Genomic DNA, 21,903 nt, shown 5'->3' on the forward strand with positions numbered 1-21,903 from the left:
TTGTCATATGTCAGGTGGATAAGATTCGATTTTGGTGATATTCATTTTGTCAAAAGCTGCTGCAGTGTTTCTCAACCATCTCTGACGAGGAAAAAACTGACTGTCCTCTACCAGGCGGCTCCCCTCAGCAGTAGGCTACTGTTCGCCCTGGTAACCGGAGGGGGAGCTGTGGAGCCGGAGCGCAGAGCCCGGCAGGGGAACACAAGCAGCGGCAGCCTTCAGTCAAACGGCACCGGGCTGAGCGGAGTGGAGCAGCGGGCTAACTTTGGACTACTGGACACATCTGGACAGCGCTGCAATGCTGCAGGGAGGACCCTCTGCCGTTTATGTATCACTTTTATTTTATTCTTATTTCCTGGAGCCAACTTTGGTTCTCGCCTTCAACCTTGACACCAGTCATGTCATCAGAAAAGACGGAGAGCCGGGGAGTCTGTTCGGGTTTTCTCTCGCCATGCACAGGCAACTCAACCCGGATGAAAGAATGTGAGTTTTGTGTTTAACTGTACATCTCTACTGCTCCGTTTCCTTTCATCTGCCTGTGATTGTTGTTTAAAAGCGCACCTGATGGGACAGGTTCAGTTTAAATAGGCTACTGACAGAAGTCAATCTTAACTTTTCTTTTATCTACAATAAGCTTATCCTGGGCAGGAAACATCTTGTTAATTTAGGGATTCTGCCTTTGCAAGACTAATAAACTGATTTGTATCACTGGTCGTGATGTCAGGCATTGCTTCAACCTATAAACGTTACTGTAGAAACTATACCAAAGCCCTTCTTGTCGTGTTTTTGTTCTAATTTTCAAGAGAAGTCTCCCTGTGGTGCTTTGAATATGAAATGGGAAGGAGCTTAAAGACAACAAGTGAATAAACAATGGTTTTAACTGTGATGCAAATGTGCCTGTAGGTCAGCTGAAGGAGCACTGAGAGGAGAGCTGTAACTGTTGGTCGATTAATCAGTTATTTTATGTAGCCTACTATTTTGATCAATTGATCTTTTAGGCAAGTTGTCAAGACAAAAAAAAAAAAAAAATTCTCTGGATAGCTTGTGAGGATTTGCTGCTTTGCTTATTTTAAATTGAACATCTTTGGACTATTGGCGAGACTTGTTAGTTTGAACCATGGGCTCACTATTTTCTGACATGTTATTGAAATGAAAATGATGGTTAGGTTTAGCCCGAGAGGGTTAAACTTGTTTTCGTAGTCAGAGCCTTTTCAAAGTATTCTGTGCAAGTGTTGCATACTGTTCCTGTTAATATCAGTAATTTCCTACTAATGGTGTTCGCACATTTCATGTCGGCATTAATATATGCACAAATGAAGCTTGTGGGAAAATAAGAGTAGGCCTAAACAACGGTTAAATTGTAAAGCAGCATTTCAAGGATTCCTGGTTATGCTATACAGTAAATAATTTCCTTTGGCCAGCCCTGAGGGGGCAGAAAAGACATCAGTGTAGTGTAGTGAGCCTGGTCTACCTGCCACCAGTGTAACGGGGGTAAAGTGAGGAGAGGCGGTGGCATGTCCAAGCCTGCAACCAGCGTGAGGCTGCATGCAAGAGAGCTACTTTGTCATACGCTGGTTAGCGGGCACAGGGCCCTGCAGCAGCACAAAGCATGGCTAAGAAGCCCTGATAACAGGAATTATATTTCCCAAAGATCACATAGATTAGGCTTAACTTGTGGAATGTTATCCAACTAGTGTTTTGACTATTGTGCAAAGGCAGCTCATTGTGTAGTGAATGTATGGTCATGCAAAACTGGAAGCGGTCTTTAAAATGTAGGTTTTTTTCCACAAGGATTCTTTTGTGCACAAAGAAGTTTGCATCTTAAAAAGAGTCACTTTTACATTCGTCAGAGTTGACAAGTGTAAAGAGACTGAAAGTCATATTTGTTAGGCAAACAGAGGCTCGAAATGTGACACTGGCCTGATAGTTGGCTTTCAGCCAGTAAAAGTAAGAGCGAAGATTCACCTTGCTTACATGCTTATTTATGGAGGAAGCTGCTCCAGTTTTAGCAAACATACTACACTAAATTCTGCCAACGCGTACAAAAGCTGCTTCTTGAGAACAGAAATGCTATTGCATCAGTTAGTTATTTTTGGTATTTGCCTGGGTTAGCTTAAGATTTAAAAGTGATTGAAGGCACCAGTACTTATTCGATTAAAAGAAATTCATCTGCAACAGACTTGCTAATAGTTTTTCAAGGAAAAGGCCAAAAAAATAGCTGGTTCTGACCTTTCACCTGTGAAGATTTACTGGTTTGTTTTGGTCATTTATCATAGTAAATGATTCTCTGTCTAACAAATAATTAATTGCTTCAGCTTTTCTGACAATTAATTGCTTAAACAGAATTAAATCTTTAGTTACAGCCTAGTTATATTCTCCACATTGTTTTTCTCTCACATCCTGATTCAAAGTCTGTTACTGTATAGAAACACTCTACGCTGCATGCTATTGCAACTGACAGCAGATCCCCCTGCTCGGCCATATTAGCTCCAAATGCTCAAGTGACCCTGAGATTATCAACCAGACGAGTCATGTGAAAGCTCAGTAGAGCACACAGAAGTAGGTAATGAACAGCCCTGTCTAACTTAAAGCTGTGAGGCACATTGAAACCAGCAATGTGTCACACACTCTGCCTCCGTCTCTTTTGTTCTTAAACAGACAACTTTCTGATGATCACTAGCAGCTGTAAAACTCAACTGGCTGTCACTGCATACATTAATGCGATTATAATAACTCATATGTGAAGAAAGAAAGAGTCCTTTTTAATCGCTGAATATGTTTGGTGAGTAACATGTGTGACTAGTTAGATTCAATTCCTCTAATGTCAAACCCCAACTGGCCTTTCAGCCTTTCAGAGCTGAAAGCCAAATCTTCCCCACTTTACTGTATTAAAAAAACAAATCTTCTGGTGATTAAAGTGATTGGTTATTCATATTGCTTACAACTCATGTTGTTCCTCTAATGGGTTCATTCATTGAAAGCATAACTTGGCTTCTCACATTGTTAATTTTGTTATGTCTTCCTTCTTACATTGGTTTGTGATGAGAGGAAGAAACAAGGAGATCCATGTTTCAACATGAGAATATGAGAATAATGTGGCTTCTTGCAAAGAGGCAACTGGGTGTCTCTTCCATGAATAATGTGTTGGGTTAATGATGTGGATACAACATCCTCTGGATGAAACCAGAGAAAAAGGCCATTTGACTGGACGTGCACGGCCATCTGTGCACATGTAACTCGATAGATTGACCACATCAGTGAATCATCAGTCGAGACATTCCAGTCAAACTTCACACTTAAGTTTGAAAGAGATTGTGCAGCTTAAAATATGGTTAACAGTTAAGATGGGACGTAGTCTTTGTTTTAAACTTTATTCTTTACTTAAAGTTGATCTGTGGTGAATATTCATAATTTCTTCTGTGATATGTACCCAGCCAATCAAAGGTCAGCACCATCAAAGTGTATGTGTGCAGGGTTCAAAATTAACTCTTTTGTTCACCAGCCAAATGGCTAGTGAATGTTCAAATTTTACGAGCCACTCAATACATTACCATTGTTTTTTAGGCTAGTGAGTGAAGCAAATCTACCAGCCAGTTTCATATTTTACTTTGTGTGTGTGTAAACTGTAAGAGTTTGAACAGCTGCAGCCGTTCTTGTGGCTTTGAGTGCCCAGCTGTAAGAGCACTGGACCACATCTGTTAACAAAGACCAGTGAGATCACTATGTAAACTCACACTGCACTGAAAGACACGCTGCATGATGGAACGTGGTTTCACACTGTATCCTGGCTGATACTGGATTCAGGCTCTGTAGCAGTTGTAGTGTAAAGAATACAGCCTGCAGCCTTAATTGTATCTTGCTCTTGGCAAGACGGTTTGATTTGTTTCGAGTATGATGTTCCTGACTAATCTATAGCTACATTCTAGGAGTCTATATAAGCATCTCTAGCAAACATTGTATTAATTTCTGTTGCAGAAAGTGAGAAGAAATACAGGAATTTAGCCTTTTCCCAAACTTAAAAAATAGTGTCAGCTAGATGGGCGTGTTGCATGTTAATGTCAATGTTATCCCTCAGTTACTTGCTAAATTCTACAACGGTCACTTTCCAGAGTAGCTCGGCTGTTATGTTGTAGGTGTTTTTTCTTCACCTGTCTCTTCATGAATGTAGTGTGTTCCTGCATAAATACCTGTGAAGTCTAAATAAGTCTGCAGTTAACAATTATTTTCATTAAAGATGGTGATTGGTCCTGTTGAAGTTCCCCACGGTCGAAGGTGATCTATTTTGACAGCTTGTTGTACATGACAAACAGTCGAAATCCAAAGATATTCTGTTAATCATCGTATATGACAAAGAAAAGCATCACATCCTGACATTTGAAAAGCTGGAACCAGCAAATGTTTGGCATTCTTGCATGTAAACCTACAATTGATAATCCAAATAGTTGCTGATTCATTGTCTGTTGATCCACTAATCAATTAATCATTGCTGCTCTAAATCTAAAGCAATCCTATGTAATGTATTTGTTCAACTCTGAGGTTGTTTCTCTGGCTGTAGTTTGCAGTGATGTGTTGGAAAATATTATAAGATTAAAAGACGTCGTCAATGTGTCTAATGTTCTGCAGTTCTCGTAGCACTAAACTAAACTACCATACCTCAGAAGCTGAAATGTCAAACTGAATTGAACTTTGTAAAGACTCCTGTTTGTATTTGCATTTCACTGGGCTTTGTTTGAGGAGAGGGTTTGCAGTTTGGTCTTCAGTCTAACATCAGACCTCCTCAGGAGAGTCCTTGTTTAACAAATGAAGAGCCACAGGGCCGTCCCACAGATCAATAGGTTACCGAGGGAACTGCAGAGTCACAGGGAAGAGAAAAAGGGTGGAGAGGATTTCCTCTCTGTCCTTTGAAAAATTTACTACACAATAAGAAGGCTGGTCAACGCGCACATGATAGTGCAGCTTACCCATTCTGACACAAATCATATTAAATTATATTTCATACAAAGATAAAAACTCTTATTTCAGTAGTTTTGGCAATCATACAAATTATATTATACTTTTGTATGACAAATCATACTGAAAACATGAAAAAGTCGTCCAGAGAGTGTTTTAAACCAACTCAGAGCTAAATTACTTAAAAGGTGCAGTAGGTAAGACTTATAAAACTAACTTTCGGTCATATTTGCTGGAACTGACCCTATGTTCGAGTTGAACTACATAAAGCAGGTAATTGACCCTTCGCTAAGCCCCGCCCTCCTTAGTTACTGTTGCTACACCTGACAAGCTTTCGTGCCTGGCACGTCTGTTACAATATGTATGCACCGGTGTCAGATATTCCCAAGGAGATAATTAGTCATTTTTGGTGAACAGGTGAAATATCTGAGAGAGCAAGACAAAAGGGACTGCAGTATGCATTCGAGGGATATATCCACGACGTGATATGCAACCGATTAGAGAATAATAAAATTGAAGCTAAAGCCTATAGGTCATGCCATAATGTGAGCCGCCTCATACGCTGACCATTCAAATGGGAAACACACAAATTGAGGAACAGCTATGTTCATGCACAGCAGTGTAAGTCGCATTTGAAAATAATCTCATAATTATAAATCAAACAGCTTATCCATAAGTCTTATGGAATAAACACAAGACGTTAGCCTGACCACTTTGCAGTGATAACATTCTCCTAACCCATATTTTTAGCGATTAACAAAATGCTGAAATATATTTTAAAGTATGTCAGTGAGTGTCCGTCTTGCCTTTAATCATCTTAAGGACAATTCCGGCACAAAACGAACCTTAGTAACAGATGTGTACCCACTTCGTCGTTCTCTGGGACATGTTTTCATGCTAATCGAAATGTGTTTGTAGCTTGAAACAAGCTAGTGCGGACTGCTGATCGGCCTCCCACACTGCTTGATACACGCCCGGCATTTCTCCCCTTGGGTTTTAGGTTTCGGGAAGGAAAAAAATTCCACCACCCCGTCCAAACTTTTAGGATACCGGGTATCGGATTTGCACAATCCATACGCACAACGCTTCGCAGTGTTTCACTCGCTCGAAAGCTTGACAGACCTCCCGCGCCTAGTTATGGTTGCTAAGCCACGATTGGCCTGTGGCGGTTTTTAGCAAAGGGTCAATTACTTATTACTGGTACCACCTACAGCCTGTAGTGCGATTTGCAAAAATCTACTGCTCTCTGTTCAGATGCTCCAATCATGGCCAGAGGGGGGTGTCTGCGTATCAATCACTGCTCATGCAAATGCATTCATTCTCCCTTGTGGGGGGAGGGGCTTAGGAGACCGTTTGGGCTTTAGCAGAAAGGGGTTGAGGGACTGAGAAGTTGTCGATGTTCAAATTCTTTGGCTAAGTCCTGGATCTTCACAGTCCTACCTACAGCACCTTTATTAGCTACAGCTAATGTAGCCGACAAAATTGGAGGCCGCCAGCTAAACATTGGAAGTATGACCACTTTTCTCTCTTCGCCTCACAATCTGTACAGCTTGCAAGTTGTTTGACAGTATGTACAAGCTTACAAATGCTGTCAACAAGTTGACACCACATTTCAGAGATGCAACGCTTATTTTGAAACTTACAAATCTGTGGGTACCAGTCTCATTAATGTCCCAGTTGTCCCCAATTATGTTCATTTGCAGTAACAAATGCATGTGGTAGACAAAGCACAACTGTGATATTTCTTTGATTTGTGTTTGTCTAGTACTGTCGATATGTAAAAGAAAAGGGTTTACCATCCCAGTAGCTGCTGTCACCCTTGAAACACATTATCGAGACTGTGGGTTTAGCAGGAAATGATGTGGTCAATGACCTATGATTGCACTAAACATGCTCCAAATTGTCTGCTTCACTGCTCCTTTGCTCTCTGCAGAATGACAGGACAATAGTCTACTGTCCTGTACTGAAGTTTTGTTTTTTACCACACAATACAACAGCTCTTTGTACACAACCAACTTTCCAAAGGCTGAACATGCTAAATCATCATTCCTATGAAATATGCAATATGTGCATTAACCAAAGACATATAGAGAAACAGCTTTATGTCATTAAGTAATAGTAGCAGAGGTGACAGAGCCTTTGCAGTCAGGCCCTGAGGCTCTGCAAGGATGCCAAAAAGCCAGAATCATTTTAAAAATCTTTTCTGAAAACATACTTTTGTCCAGGACATTATCCTGTTTAGCATACTAACACACTAAAATAAAATGGTAAATGTTATACCTAAACATGAGCCTGTTAGCATTGTCATAATGAGCCTGACGTTAGCATTTAGCTGCACAGAGCCAGTGTGACTCTTTTTATTCTAAATATTATATATGAATATTATAATTTATTCTACAAACTACATACTGTATACTTTCATACTGGTTTAGCAGATATTATTTGCAAAAATCATCTGGAAATGAACAAAAATCATCTGGAAATCATGCAATACGTGCAACATGCAGCGTCCATCAAACCTGTCTGGTTTGAGTATACCTCATTTAGTCACAATTACACCGTGAACACTACTATACTAAAAACTTAGAATTAGTATGTAGTATGGATTTGTGGCAGGTAATTCTGTTAACCAACTGTTTCAAAACGTTTTACAGTACCGAATCTGACCTCCTGTCTTTGGGCTTATCCTTTTGCTTTCAGACTCAAGCATGGTCTTTGACAGATTGGACCATGCAATTCACTTGAAATACTGGGCGGGGGTCTCCTGTTCTGTCCTAAACTGTTTTTTTGTTTGTTTTTTTTTAATCATATTTGCCCAACAGATCTTTCACTTTCTCACATAGGAACTATTTGAGACTGCAACTCCTCTCCATCCTCTATTAAGATCCATGTTTTTCCTTTTAATTTGTCACGCCTGTCATTTTGCCTTTCTTTGATAATGACAGCATATCTTCAGAAAAGGAAACCGAGACAGAGGAGTATGACATGACCTTAACCACTTAACTTGTTGATACTGACAATTATAGTTTTAGAGATATTTGCAGTACAACTACATGCAATTTAAGGAGAGAATGTTCATCTGGAACAAATGTTAGCTTATACTGTCAATGGTTTTCTAGACTTTTTTGACAGTTTTTTTTCAACTTGACAGTCAAACTGAGAAATGAAGAAAGTTGAACCAATTTCCTTTCCAATAGTAACCACAATATCAGTTTTGCAACAGCCGCCACAAGACATGTTTAATTATTTTTTTAGACAGGAAACGTCACCAATGTCACAGTCACTGTTGATCTTCTCACATACATGTACGAAATCCAACAAGCTGCTGCTCTACAGCTTAGAAATGTAGAAAATGTCTTACTGAAGGTGTAGCTGGTGAAGGCGATGACAGGTAGCTAGGTCAAAAAGTAAATTTCAGTACTTCTAAACTAAATTTAAACTACTAAATCTTGGAATGCTTCAGAAAATAATAGTTTGATTATATTTTTTTTCTTTTCTTTTTCCTTCAGGCTGTTGATCGGTGCACCCAGAGCCAGAGCTTTGGGAAAACAGACAGCTAACATTACAGGAGGCCTTTATAAGTGTGAAATCACACAGTCCAATGATTGTGAGCGCATTGAGTTTGATAGTAAAGGTGAGTTATCCGTCTGCATTTACTGTACTGTGTCCAAAAGTCAAGAATGAATATAAATGCTCACATCTTTGTCTTGTGTTGCTAAATTCTGAAAGAGGACGTACTTGTTGAGAACAAGGAGAATCAGTGGATGGGGGTGACGGTTCAGAGCCAGGGACCTGGGGGCAAGATTGTGGTGAGTCAAACTGAGCGTCTGAACCATCGTTCCCAGTAACCTCCAGTCCTAGTGTGGTCTTATCTGTTATTAAGGTATGAGCTTATACTCAGCTGTGTTGTGCAATTCCAGACTTGTGCTCATCGCTATCAGAGGCGCTTGTTTGTGAACACCCCTCAAGAGTCCCGGGACATTATTGGGCGCTGTTATGTCCTGAGTCAGGACCTGACCATTGACTTGTCCTCTGATGAGGATGGAGGTAACTGGAAATTCTGCGAGGGCAGATCCAGAGGCCACGAGATGTTTGGATCTTGCCAGCAGGGTTTGGCTGCCACCTTCACCAAGGACTACCATTACGTGGTGTTTGGAGCACCGGGAGCTTACAACTGGAAAGGTCACACACACACACACACACACACACACACACACACACACACACACACACACACACACACACACACACACACACACACACACACACACACACACACACCTCATTCTGTTGAAATAAGTAATGCAGTGTTTTATATTCTAAAATAAACATTTCTGCAGGCATTGTACGAGTGGAGCAAAAGAACAACACTTTGCTAGAGATGGGAGTGTATGATGACGGCCCATATGAAGTTAGAGACGACCATCTCTTGAACCCCGAGTTCGTGCCTATACCTGCCAACAGCTACCTGGGTGGGTGTCTACCCACAAAACACATATTTGTGGATCACTTGTATCCTGTTGGTACAGAGATGTACTGTAGTTACTTCTTCTGGAGGTCATAGCATTGCTTACAAATTTGAGCATGAGTGTTTTACTAATATATTTTCTACCTCAAGATTAGTCGGATTTGTTGCATATCACTCCTCTCTTTCTAACTTGTTTGTTGTTATCTCTCTACTGTCCGTCTAAAAAAAGGCATAAAATACAGGCATGACACAAAACGTTTTGGAAACACTGCAGTAAACATAATATGCAGTGTTTGTAGAAGCTGAGCAAGATCTTGTCCTGGTTGCTGCACTAGCAGCTCCTACTGGTTGGTCAGGGCAACTGCATGGAGATGGGAGGACACTGGGAATCTGTGCAGGTGTTGAAGCCGCCTCACTGGCAGGTGTAAAGAAAGGGATGAGCGGAGACATAAGGTTACAAGGTCTACACCCTCACCAGTCCAACAATGGGAGGTAGCACTGGGGACAGCAAAACAGGGGCACACTCACTATTCAAAATGAGTGGAGAAAAACAAGAGTAAAAAGAAACCTGTTCTTCAGTGTAACATAAAAGTATTTACATCCTACAACATCTCTAGGATTCTCCCTCGATTCGGGACACAGCATCACCAGGAGTCGTGGCCTGACGGTGGTGGCTGGAGCACCCAGAGCCAATCACAGTGGAGCCGTGGTCCTGCTGAAGAAAGAGAACGAGTCCTCCGCCAGACTTTTGGTGGAACACACTCTATACGGGCCAGGACTCGCCTCCTCCTTTGGATACGATCTGGCTGTGGTTGACCTGAACGGTGATGGGTAGGAAACTTTTTCACCATGTTTATTTTGCTTTAGTATACAGATGTTTTTCAACCTTCCATTCATAGTGGACTTTCTCTATCCGTTTCATATTCTGTACGATATTAAATATTCACCTCTGCTCTAGATGGCAAGACATAGTTGTAGGAGCCCCTCAGTTCTACATGAAGGACAGGGACATTGGAGGAGCGGTTTACGTCTACATTAACCAGGCAGGAAGGTGGGAAAGAATCACTCCTGTCCGTCTAAACGGGACCAAGGACTCCATGTTTGGACTGGCAGTCGAGAACATTGGAGACATCAATCAAGACACATATGAAGGTCATTTAGCTGTCATTTTGTAGCTTTATATACATTTTTCTCTATCAGTCTCTGTAACGTAAACTTGTTTCTTTCTCAAACAGACATTGCTATCGGAGCTCCTTATGATGACGGCGGTGCAGGAAAAGTCTACATTTATCACGGCTCTGCACAAGGAATCAAAACCAGCCCTGCACAGGTCGGTTTTGTGAACATTTTTTTTTTAAGTGGCTGTAATCGATATTTTCTAGGGCTGTCCTCGACTAAAGAAATTCTTAGTCGACTAACACATATGATTTTGTCGACTAATCGATTAGTTGCTTTAATCGACAGAGCTGTGCGCTTTGAGAGGTGGTTAAGACTAGAAAAGCGTAATGTAAATGTAGTTAATTAACCATCTGTAAAACTGAGTTTCTCCACAATTAATCCTGCAAAAGCACCACTTTAAATCTTGTGTTCACCAGAAATGTGCTCATAAGTTTCTTGGAAATGAGTAATTAAGCATGAATAAGCATAAAAAATGACTTATCAACTAAAGAAATCTTAGTCGACTAAGGCCGGCTGCGTGGCGTTTCTGTTGCGTGTCAGTTTCGTGGAGTTTTCTATGTCTTTGCACACCAGAAACGTGTCTGACGCTGCGCTGCTGCTAGCCTTGTCTGTACACATGTATGTTTCCCATTGATAAAATGAAATACCATGTTAAACATGAATTGCTTTGACTGATTAACTGATTTGATTACAGCAAAGACAACGTCGGCAGCATTGACGGCAAAATAGGCTAAAGAATATTTCGTTTTATATTGACAGGTGCAATATTTGAAAATTGATAATTATTATTTATTTTTTTAAATTACATTTATATCTGCATTTATGTCAAAACCTAGAGACTTTCAAACATCAAAATGTCATTTACAAAATGACATATAAACATCTTTTCCTATTCTATTTTGCCTGGAAACGCTTCCAACACGCTTGCTTGTCGCGTGAAAAATAGGCGTCGGTCCTATTTCTAGTATGCATGTGTTTTTGGAGCAGCTTGAGCCGCGCCTGAGACGTGCGTGTCACGCAGGCAGTGTGCAAGCTCTAACCTGTTAACATGGGAGCCAAAATAAAAAACGGACACGCCACGCAGCTGACACGCTCACGCCACGCAGCCAGTGTGCAGCCGGCCTAAGACCAAAACCACCGATTAGTCGACTAAGAGGGGGCAGCCCTAATATTTTCATATTAACAACGGATCACATGCGGATAGTAAATCACTGAGGTGCCCCTTTTGAAATCTGAGAATTTGTCAGTGCCGGTTCTTGAATTATTCCTCCTTCATTACAGATCCTTTCAGGAAAAGAGCACAACATGCGACTCTTTGGATATTCTCTGGCAGGGAACATGGACTTGGACAGTAACTCTTATCCAGACGTGGCTGTTGGCTCTCTGTCAGACACAGCTCTGATCTACAGGTAATTATTACACATTATAAGTACATTTAAACTAAATTTTACTGATTAAATTTCATTTAACAACCTTTCTTTCAGGGCACGGCCAGTCATTAGCATCAGGAAAGATATCAAAATATCTCCACAGGAAATTAACCTTACAATTAAAACCTGTGGTAACAGCATTTGGTAGGTTTCCTAATATTCTTACATTTCAACACACCTCATGATCAAAACTTCCTCTGTTAGAATTAGAATTAAAAAAATAAATAATCCATGTCCTATCCATAGCTTTGCAGTGTACGCGTGCTTCACCTACAAAGCAAACCCTGAATCTTACAACCCAAGACTAAGTAAGTGAAATGGTTAAAAAAAAAAAAAGAAGAAGATTTGTTCAGTTGTTTTTACACATGCTTCCCTCTTCACTGCAGCAATCGGCTACTCTGTCGAGGCGGATGGAGATCGCAGGAAACAGGGGCTTCCTGCCAGAGTGACGTTCCTGAACAAATCCCACTCTGAAACAGACTACCAGTTTAACGGCACCTTGGACCTCCGTGGCCAAAACCAAAAAACATGCATCAAGATAACAGCCAAACTGAAGGTAAAACATGTCTGCCACATAGTTAAATCACATTTGCAGGATATAATCCACTCAGAGAGCAACAGTCAACAATATGAGTTAGTCTGCGCTTGTTGGAGGAACTTACTGAAAGATATAATCACAATGAGCCAATACTGCTTGCAAAATATGTTGGTGCTGGTCAAACTGAAAAGTACCATTTATCAATACATTTGATGTCACAGAGAGCTTTATTTCTTGCATACCAAACAATTCCTTGATCCCAGTTACCCAGAACATAAATAGCAAGTCCTTCTTTACACAATTAGTTGATCAAGAGAAAATTAATCATCCACTATTTTGATAATCGATAAATAATCTCAGATATTTTATTTAAGTACATTTAAGTAAAAATCCCAAACATTATCTGATTTCATAGTTGTGAGGATTTGTTGTTTTTCTTTATGTGATCGTGAATTAAATATCTTTGAGTTTTGACTGTTGATTTAATTCTTTAGAAAAAAACGTGTTCTTGCATTATTTTCTGACAAAGGATTAATCAATTAATGAATCAATAATAAAAAAATAATCATTGCAGCCTTAAATACATTACATCTAAAATTGTGCAATTCACACACATTTTTGCTACATTTGCTGCAGTGAATGTGGGCTAGTCAGTAGGTGCTTTCCAACCGGATAGTACTTGTACTTTTTAGAGGAAAAGTACCTTCTAAGCAGTTCTAAGAACTACTCTCCCCCAAAATCCTTTTTTTCGGTTGGCATTCCCACTGGCCAAGTGGCCATAGGGACTGGTAGGAGGGGTAAGAGAGTGACGCAAGCACAGCAACGGTCTTTATAGCATCGTCACTAGACCTTAGCGCCACATATAACAACAACAAAGCAGCATTCCGTCCATTCTCGTAGTAATTCACATAATGTTTTGCTCAACACAGACGGGGCTTTATTATACTTGTAACAGACCCCGCCTCTGCCTGCTGTGCTGTGGATGTGTGTGTGTGTGTGTGTGTGTGTGTGTGTGTGTGTGTGTGTGTGTGACGGCCGGCGAGCCGTAGGACACGCTTGTGGAGTTTAACTCCGAAAAGACAGTTAACCACAGGTTCCCGTTAATCTTATGATGGACATGTTGTGATATTTAAACAAACGAACCGTCAACGGCGAAATAAAAGCCTCTTATTTATGAGAGCGGTCTGAGAGACCTCCAGCTCACAGCGAGGTGTCTGAACATGACTGGCCGAGCGATGAGCTAGAGGCCAGGGCAGGCGCTTGCTGGCTGTCGCTTGCTTGCGCTGGCTGTCGCCTCACTTCATCGAGCTTCTGAACTCTGAAAACTTTGAAGCAAATTGTCAATTCGGCATCAATTTTCGCAAGACTGCCTATATTCGAAATCTAAACAGTTAATTTCTCGCCTAAAACGTTGTCAGGAGTGAATTTAACGATGAATAAGATGGTGAAAATTGTTAAAAATGTCCCGTTGTTGGTTGTTGCTCTGTCTGCAAGTTCCGAGTTGGCAGTGGGCGTGACTTATAAGTTCGACCAATCAAGTACACCTAGGAAAAGGGAAAAGACCCTGCTCTGAAGTAGGAGCTAAAAAAGTATGCTACTGAGGCCAGAGGAACTTAAAAATCCCCAAATTTTTCCTGTTGGAACACGATGAAAAAAGTGTTCTAGGAACGTTTAGTTCTAAGAACTGCAAAAATCCCTCCAGTCGGAAAGCCCCTAGTATGTATGCAGGGACGGTAAAAGCCACAGAATATATTCTCAAATTGTATTATTTATTATATTTGATATTCTCCATAACAGTCTCAAGATAGTAGTTATGACTACTGTATCATAAAACCCATGTAGAAGTAGATATTATGCTTCATACTATGGTGGCTGTTTCTGAACAGGACAATATTAAGGACAAGATGCGCAGCATTCCCATCGAGGTGTCTGCAGAAATTGCGGGTACTAAGCGACAGAAGACGAGGAACGGCCTCCCTCAACTCATGCCCATATTAGACTCCTCTCAACCGAGCAAAGACGTCATTGAGGTAAATATTCAACACTTATTATTAAGGTAAGGACAAAAGGTTCACAGTGGAGTAAAGTTTGTATATGGATTTGTTATTTGATGTTGCTGCAGGTGAACTTTGTAAAAGAGGGATGTGGAAGTGATCATATTTGCCGGAGTAACCTGAAGATGGAGTATAAATTATACTACAAACAAAGCAACCTAGATGAGTACTCCCCATTACCCATGTGAGTAAAATGTGATACTAAAAAGTCTTAAAATGGGGTAAAATACATTAATTGCATTAATTAAATCTGCATTAAAAAACATCTTTAATTTTAACATTCAATCAAATCACTTTGTGTAAAGTTAAAAAAAAACAAAAAAAAACTGCTTGTTCTTGTACAGCCAGCTTTGCCACCATTTTAGGGCCGCACATTCTGTAGGCTGTATGGTGGAGTCTCACTGCTCAACAACAACCCACTGATATGAAAACACAGCAAGAAAACAAGCTCAGAAGGTCGACGGAACGAAACCTGCCCAGCACATTACATCAAAAAAGCCGAGTTTACAAACCAGAGCTAAACTATATTACTTGCTACATTCACCAGAAACATGACTCTGCTGCTCTACCTACAGTACATGTATGCTTATTTGCTCTGTGTCAGCTGGCTGTAGCCCACAAGTGAGTAATGGTACCATACTATAATGGCTGGTGGGATGGTTATGTTTGTGTATTTGCAGCAAGAACAACGTCCCTGTGTTTCATCTAAATTACGAGAGGAAGGACTTAACTCTGCGTGTGACAGTCAACAACATGAATGAAGATGATGCTTACGAAGCAAAGCTGGTGGGGACTTTCCCAGATACGCTCTCATATTCTGGAGTCCGCTCACATCAAACAACGGTAAACAAGACCAGGGGAAAAATGTATATGATGATGATTCTGATGATGTTATATGGTAGACCTATTAAATTAAACAGACAAAGTCATCACCTAAAAACTGCATTAACCTCTCATCACACCACTCTAAAAATATTAATAGAAAATAGAGAAAGCACTAAAATCCAATATGAAGATCTGTGTCCTGTGTGTCCCGTTAAGTGATAGGCAGGCCTTCATGTTGGTATTAAAGTGAGTCACAATATATATGGAAGTTAAGAAAAACAATATGCATCTTCCATGAAAAATATTAAGACAAAATAGAATAAGCACTAAAATCTCATATGAAGATGTGTGTCCTGTTTGATTGATGATCCCTAAACCAGGCCCCAGCAGTTAGATTAAATGTGAAGGCTGAGAGATGAGCTAACTGTCCTACTAATGCCAACCCAACATCGGCTTCAACTGCAGTACAACGCTGGGTCCGTCTGTCGAAGATCCAACTTAAAGCTAACTTCACCGCGGTCCAACACTCACATTCAAGCAAAAGCAGAGCTGCAGGTTTTGCACATCGCGTAACGTTAGCACAAACACTTTTAAACACAACACTACGTTACCTAGCAAGTCTAGCAAGTAAGTTTGCTGTTGCTTACCTGTCAGTCTGTCCGTCATTTGTGAGTCCTGGCACGGCGTAGTCCTTCTCAATCTGCCTGGTTCAACTTCTCTGCTCGTTCATTTTCAAAACAATATTACACTGAGCTCTCTGTCCCAGTAACTAGTCCACTCAGCATGTCTGGTCCTATGGTCTGGTCCCACTGCGCTCCTCAAAATGTTCACTTTGAGCTAAATGAGGCTTTGCACTCACAAACAGCAGAAAGTCCTCACACACCTCACTGAAGGTAAAAATTCCTAAGCAGAAATCACCGCTGGCTCATTAGCATTTCAGCCTATTAGCATATTCGCAAGTAGCATGTTAGACACACCCAGAACGCACCTGTTGGTGACGCAACATCTAGGTGTGTTCAATTTCGGTTACTTAGCGTGCTGGCCGGGTGGTGCATTAAAATAAAAAAATGGACATCCTACAATATTTAAGATAAAACCATGGAAATAAAATGGATAAAACATAGGCCAAATTTTCCTGAACAAGAATGTTCAGACACACAAGTGGCCCCATGTGGGTGTAATAGGACTACCATTGACTGTAAATAATTTACAGTCAATGTGTAATACCTACCTCTTACATGTCACGTGAGATAAACTGTTGCATGGAAGACAAATGGAGACAACTTTGCTACCACTAGTAGAGTCTAAGCATTGGGCCTGGGTATTTGTTATACTAGTGCCAATATGGTAGCCTAACCAAGTGTATACTAGGGCTGTCAGCATTAATAACAGCATAATTTTTTTTTAATCACATTAATTTCATGCCACCATTTATTAATTTATTTTACACTTCACTCGGCTTCGCGTCGTGCCTAACAACGTCCCTTAGCTGTTCTGAAATCACTAGAATCTACGGCCTCTTGGGGCTAGGCTACTATTTTGACCCTTTGCCGCACCTTTACTTATCATCAAGCTGCCATACTTCCTCGTAACACATCCTGCTGCTGCAGGCATGATGGAGAAAGACAGCAGCAGCACAATTCTGAACGGCGCTTTTTATTTTCCAAAACTCCCGGACGGCTCAGTAGACAAGTGGAAAGCACATTGTGTAAAGCTGAATTAAAATATCACCGAAGCATGTCAAGCTTGAGCTACCACCTACGAGCTAATTACCGTGACTCAGGTTGATGCTAGCGGGCTCAGGCAAAGCACTATTTTGGAGAGTGCTAGTTGCCGACCTGTTGATGAAACCAAATCCCCAAAAATTACTACAGCTCTTGTGAAATGGGTGAAATAATAAACAAATACAAATCTTAAAGTCAAGTTCATAAAGTAACTTTCTTTGCATTCATTTGATTCCCAATCAAGATACACTGGTACAAATTGCTTTCCATTGTTAATATGTAGGCCCACTTAAAAACAGTTCTGAAATGCAATTTAAAATTTCAATGTAAAGTGGGGAAAAGTTTTGGTTCAAATCAGGAACTATCTGACAAAGTATTTACGAATCTGTCAATGACAACCTTCAGTACTTAATTGTTTTCAATACTCACTGCTGTTACAATATTAACATGTGGACAGGTTGCATGTTAAAATGCTACTGTTGGCATATAAGTCAGTGCATGTAGGAAATATGATTTCTGTGATGCATGTTAGCAGTTTTAGCAAAAACCACTAATTTGGTCTGAAGTTTTAGTATCTTGTCATTAACTATATTGTTGGACCAATGAACATTTTGACCTCATGGTAGTGAAAAGTTAGTGGGTCACCAAAGTCTTTAGGATTCATCCTCTGGGGATCATACATATTTGCTTCCAATAGATTAACAGCCATTGCCATTGTCAGAAAGTTTTAAAACAATATGCCAAAACTGTAGTCTAATTACTTTCTGATGTATTAATTTAATTTAAGATTTGTTTTTAATATCCAGCTGTTCAAAATGTACAATATGTTCTTTTTCAGATGGAAAAGCCAATCATCTGTACAGCTAATCAGAACGGCTCTCAAGCAGACTGTGAGCTGGGGAATCCTTTTAAGAGAGACTCAAAGGTACGGACTTGTTTCACATGTTCATCCTGCCACTTAGCTGTTGTACTTCAAATGTGAGAGATGTTTTTTTTTCTGTTTCCTTTTTTCGCACTAGGCTACATTTTACATCATCCTGAGCACTGTGGGTATGGCTCTCGACACCACAGAGATTGATATCGACCTGCAGCTCCAAACGTAAGAACTGCTGCTACACGCTTTTTTTCTGTATATTCAGGTTTCCATTAACATAAATAAAACTATTGTACCATATTGGTGTATTTTTTTCTTCTTTTAGAACAAGTGTGCAAGAAAATATTGCCCCCGTTAAAGTGAAGGCTAAAGTAATTATTGAATTGCCGTTGTCGGTCAGTGGGTAAGTGTGTTAAACTATAGTTTGACTACAGTTAAATATAAAGTGACTACAACAGTATGTGCATATTGATGTTTTCTTGTTTTCATCAGGGAAGCCAGCCCTAATCAGGTTTCCTTTGGAGGTGTTGTGAAAGGTGAAAGTGCCATGAAGACAGAAGAAGAGATTGGAAGTTTGATTACTTACACATTCAGAGTAAGTGTATTCATCTGACCTGCCTCTATATATGATTTTTAAATCACTGCTGTCATATAATTTGATAGTCTTAGTATATGAAATTGTGAGATATTGATTTCTCCTTCAGATAAACAACTTGTGGAAGTCTTCTGTCAGGGCCTCACTTTACATTCAGTGGCCCAAATGGAACAAAGACGGTAAATGGCTTCTGTACCTGGTAAAGGTCACTGCAACAGGACCGGAGGACATCCTTTGCTCTCCCGAGTCTGAAATCAACTCTCTCAAACACATCCAGGTAGTATTTTTTTCCACCTTTATTTTCATGCACTTAAAGTGAAATGAGCATTGACCAGAAGTCTGCTTACTTCCACTTTGAGTTAATGAATTAAGAAATGTGCTTTCAGGAGACTTCTGCGTCCAGGACAAAGCGTGAAATTGGAGAAAGAAAAACTGTTGGCACAATGTCCTCCCTGTCAGGCAAAAAAAAAGTTTTGGTGAGTCTTTATGAATGCATTCACATTTGTTTAGAAACAAAAGTACATCTACTCAAGTACTGTACACATTTTAGATACATATTCATAAGTATTTTCTTTTAATGCCACTTTCTACTTCTACTAGTTACTTTAAAAAATCATATTTTTGCACACAAAACATATAAGGAGCTTATAAGATATGATGTTTTCTAATAAATTAGATTACACAAGTAGCTGAAATGATTAGTCAATTAACTAATTAGTCGATTTACAGAAAATGTATTGTCAACTATTTCGATTTTTATTCTTAAAACATTTCCTGGTTCCAGCTTCTCAAATGTGAAGATTTGCTGCTTTTCCTTTTTAACTATTTATATTTATTTCTAACAAGTTTAAGGTTTGGACTATTGGGCTGTGGGTTATCACAGCATGTATTACTATTTTCAGAATTTTTACAAGTCAAACAATCAATCAAGTATTTTAACAGTGTGGTGTTAGGATCTGGATACTTCATCTATCACTGTTTATAAAAGTATAGATTGCTTTGATGTGTAATGGGCTCTCTCCTTCCCAGACATGTGACAGTGAGACCAAATGTGTGATGCTCAAGTGCCCCCTACAGGGCATGGACGGTACAGCAGTTAAACTGAGGTCTCGCCTCTGGAACTCGACCTTTATTGAGGTGACACATTGTATTTTAATTGTTTGTCTGGTCTGTGATTTGGTATGACTGTCTTACCTGAGCAGCTGTTTTTGTTTTCATGCAGGATTACGCCTCTATTTCAAACTTACACATCGTTGTGAAGGCCTCGCTCGTCCTTCATGCTCAGGCTAAAAACATGATCCTGAGAACTCCTCACACTGATGTAAGCACCTAAACAGCTATCAACAAATTATTAACTGTTTGCTATCTTGATCCTATCTCATCTCTTGGTTTTCCTGGCTTTGGCGTTTTATTGCAGGTCACAGTGGCAGTGTCCCCTGAAGGTGCAGTAGCACAGCTAAGTGGAGTTCCCTGGTGGATCATACTGGTGGCTGTTCTTGCAGGCATCTTGATTTTGGCTTTGTTGGTGTTTCTGCTCTGGAAGGTGAGATTCAGGGACGTTACACCTTCATGACACCCATATTTGGTAATACAGGATGAAAATAGGAGATAAAACATAAACTTCATTAAGCCCTATAGGGACATTAGATCAGAAAAGGTGTAGTCTGTGAAGAGTAAAATATACTGTATGAGAAAGACGACTTGAAAAAGCAATTTGTTCACCTTGTTTGCTAGTTTTTATTTGCTGGTTACAGGTTTAAAAATAATAGGATTTTCAGTTTTCTTTGGTTTCATATTATTGTGAATACCTTTATATACTGTATATCTTTGGGCTGTCAAAATAAGGTTTTTGAAGGCCCCACTTTGGGCTGTGGTAACCATACTTTTTGACATTTCTAGACTAAAAACTAATGTGATTGAAGATTGGAAATCAAAAAATTGTGATTTTACATTATATTCTCTATAATACCAAATACATTTAGAACAAATATAAATAGTAGAGTAACTGAACAGATGCTTTGTTCATAACGCGTACTGTCTATAGCCTATAAAAAGAATGAATAGTTAATTCAGCTGGTTAGTTTAGGGGGTTACAATATTCTGTAGTGTAATGTTCTGTAACATTTAGTTTTTTTGTCAGGTGAAATTTCAGCAAACCACACTGGACTCTCCAGATAAAGTATTATGTTCATAAAAAGTATTTTCCCTGGTGTTTTGATGGAAGAAATCATAACGGCTATTGACTATTATAACTGATTCAGTTTGTCACTCTTAACACTTCATCACCCTTGCTCCCCCTCAGTGTGGTTTCTTCAAGAGAGCATCAAAAGACCAATACGATGCTGCATATCACAAGGCAGAGATCCATGTTCAGCCCTCTGACAAGGACAAACTCTCTGCTGAGGCCTGATTTATACTCTGAACAGGGGTAAAAACAAGCTGTCAGCATGAAGTGTGACTACTGCAGTGACTAATGAACTCACTTTCCAGCCAAATCAGCCGACTTCATGCAGAAAAATTCAATCAGACGCATATTGTACTAAGCTGATGGAACAGGAAAATTAACATTACACAAAAACCTTTTAGTCTAAATGCAACATAAAAATAAATATTGAATTGACACAATGTTAAAGTTTCTGATATTTATACAATATGTGTCTCTGAATTTTGCCAAGAAATCAATGCATATTTTTTTACCAACAGGCTTAATATTTTCCTTTTTTTGGGGTATTTGTTCAGCCCTGCAGGTGCTTTCGCTGACATCACCGCTTTCACTGCTTGGCAGTTTGAAACATCCTAAAAACGGCAAAGCATGCTTAACATTCCTGAACATCTCTCCTCTTGTCTACAGCATGCATGAATATTTCTGACATTTATCCGTTTTTAATAATGCATGTGTGTGAAATCTCTCTTCCCAGTGTGGATTCTTCAAACGCTCCAAACAAGAGGACAGCGTCCCTCGTTACCACGCAGTGAGGATAAGAAAAGAAACGCCTGAGTACAAAGATGGAAAAGTCATGCTTGATTCTTTTGAAAAAAAGCAGTGGATGACGACTTGGGTTGATGATGAAAGTTACTCGTAACTCATTTCTTTCTGTTCAAAATGATTTTTGCAGACAGGTATAACCTGATTTGTTTTAAACAATCTCAAGACACAAACACACTGAACTTTGTTTTTCTTTTTATTTGTTGAACATCAGTAATCTTTTCTTTTCAGGAATTAGTTGGGTTCATGTATTTGAATTTTTACACTGTATAGATGAAAT

At 39.7% G+C, this 21,903-nt stretch overlaps 1 protein-coding gene across 2 annotated transcripts; it reads left to right on the plus strand.

Moving 5' to 3' along the window:
- Positions 1–266: 266 nt before the first annotated feature.
- On the plus strand, positions 267–21,899 carry itga6a (integrin, alpha 6a). Of its 2 annotated transcripts, XM_078261878.1 has the most exons (26): positions 267–483; positions 8,460–8,584; positions 8,680–8,759; positions 8,871–9,132; positions 9,291–9,422; positions 10,036–10,249; positions 10,377–10,570; positions 10,654–10,748; positions 11,879–12,006; positions 12,082–12,171; positions 12,274–12,335; positions 12,414–12,583; positions 14,452–14,595; positions 14,688–14,803; positions 15,300–15,462; positions 18,007–18,093; positions 18,188–18,267; positions 18,368–18,445; positions 18,535–18,637; positions 18,747–18,914; positions 19,024–19,113; positions 19,667–19,774; positions 19,860–19,958; positions 20,055–20,180; positions 20,940–21,065; positions 21,556–21,647. In XM_078261878.1, the coding sequence occupies exons 1-25, from the start codon at positions 299–301 to the stop codon at positions 21,045–21,047; spliced, it is 3,207 nt and encodes a 1,068-aa protein (XP_078118004.1). In that variant the 5' UTR covers positions 267–298; the 3' UTR covers positions 21,048–21,065; positions 21,556–21,647. The 2 variants fall into 2 exon arrangements, with proteins under 2 accessions (XP_078118004.1, XP_078118003.1); XM_078261877.1 differs by lacking the exon at positions 20,940–21,065 and having other exon boundaries at positions 21,556–21,899.
- The last annotated feature ends 4 nt before the right edge of the window (positions 21,900–21,903 follow it).

This window comes from Sander vitreus, chromosome 11 (genome assembly GCF_031162955.1).
Source record: "Sander vitreus isolate 19-12246 chromosome 11, sanVit1, whole genome shotgun sequence".
Taxonomy (NCBI): Eukaryota; Metazoa; Chordata; class Actinopteri; order Perciformes; family Percidae; genus Sander; species Sander vitreus.

Bases quoted from the DNA above. Each gene is read 5' to 3' on its own strand.
- itga6a (XM_078261877.1), top strand. From the start codon at position 299: ATGCTGCAGGGAGGACCCTCTGCCGTTTATGTATCACTTTTATTTTAT. The intron at 10,250-10,376 runs GTAGGAAACTTT...CCTCTGCTCTAG, and splicing joins GTTGACCTGAACGGTGATGG to ATGGCAAGACATAGTTGTAG. The intron at 10,571-10,653 runs GTCATTTAGCTG...TTTCTCAAACAG, and splicing joins CAATCAAGACACATATGAAG to ACATTGCTATCGGAGCTCCT.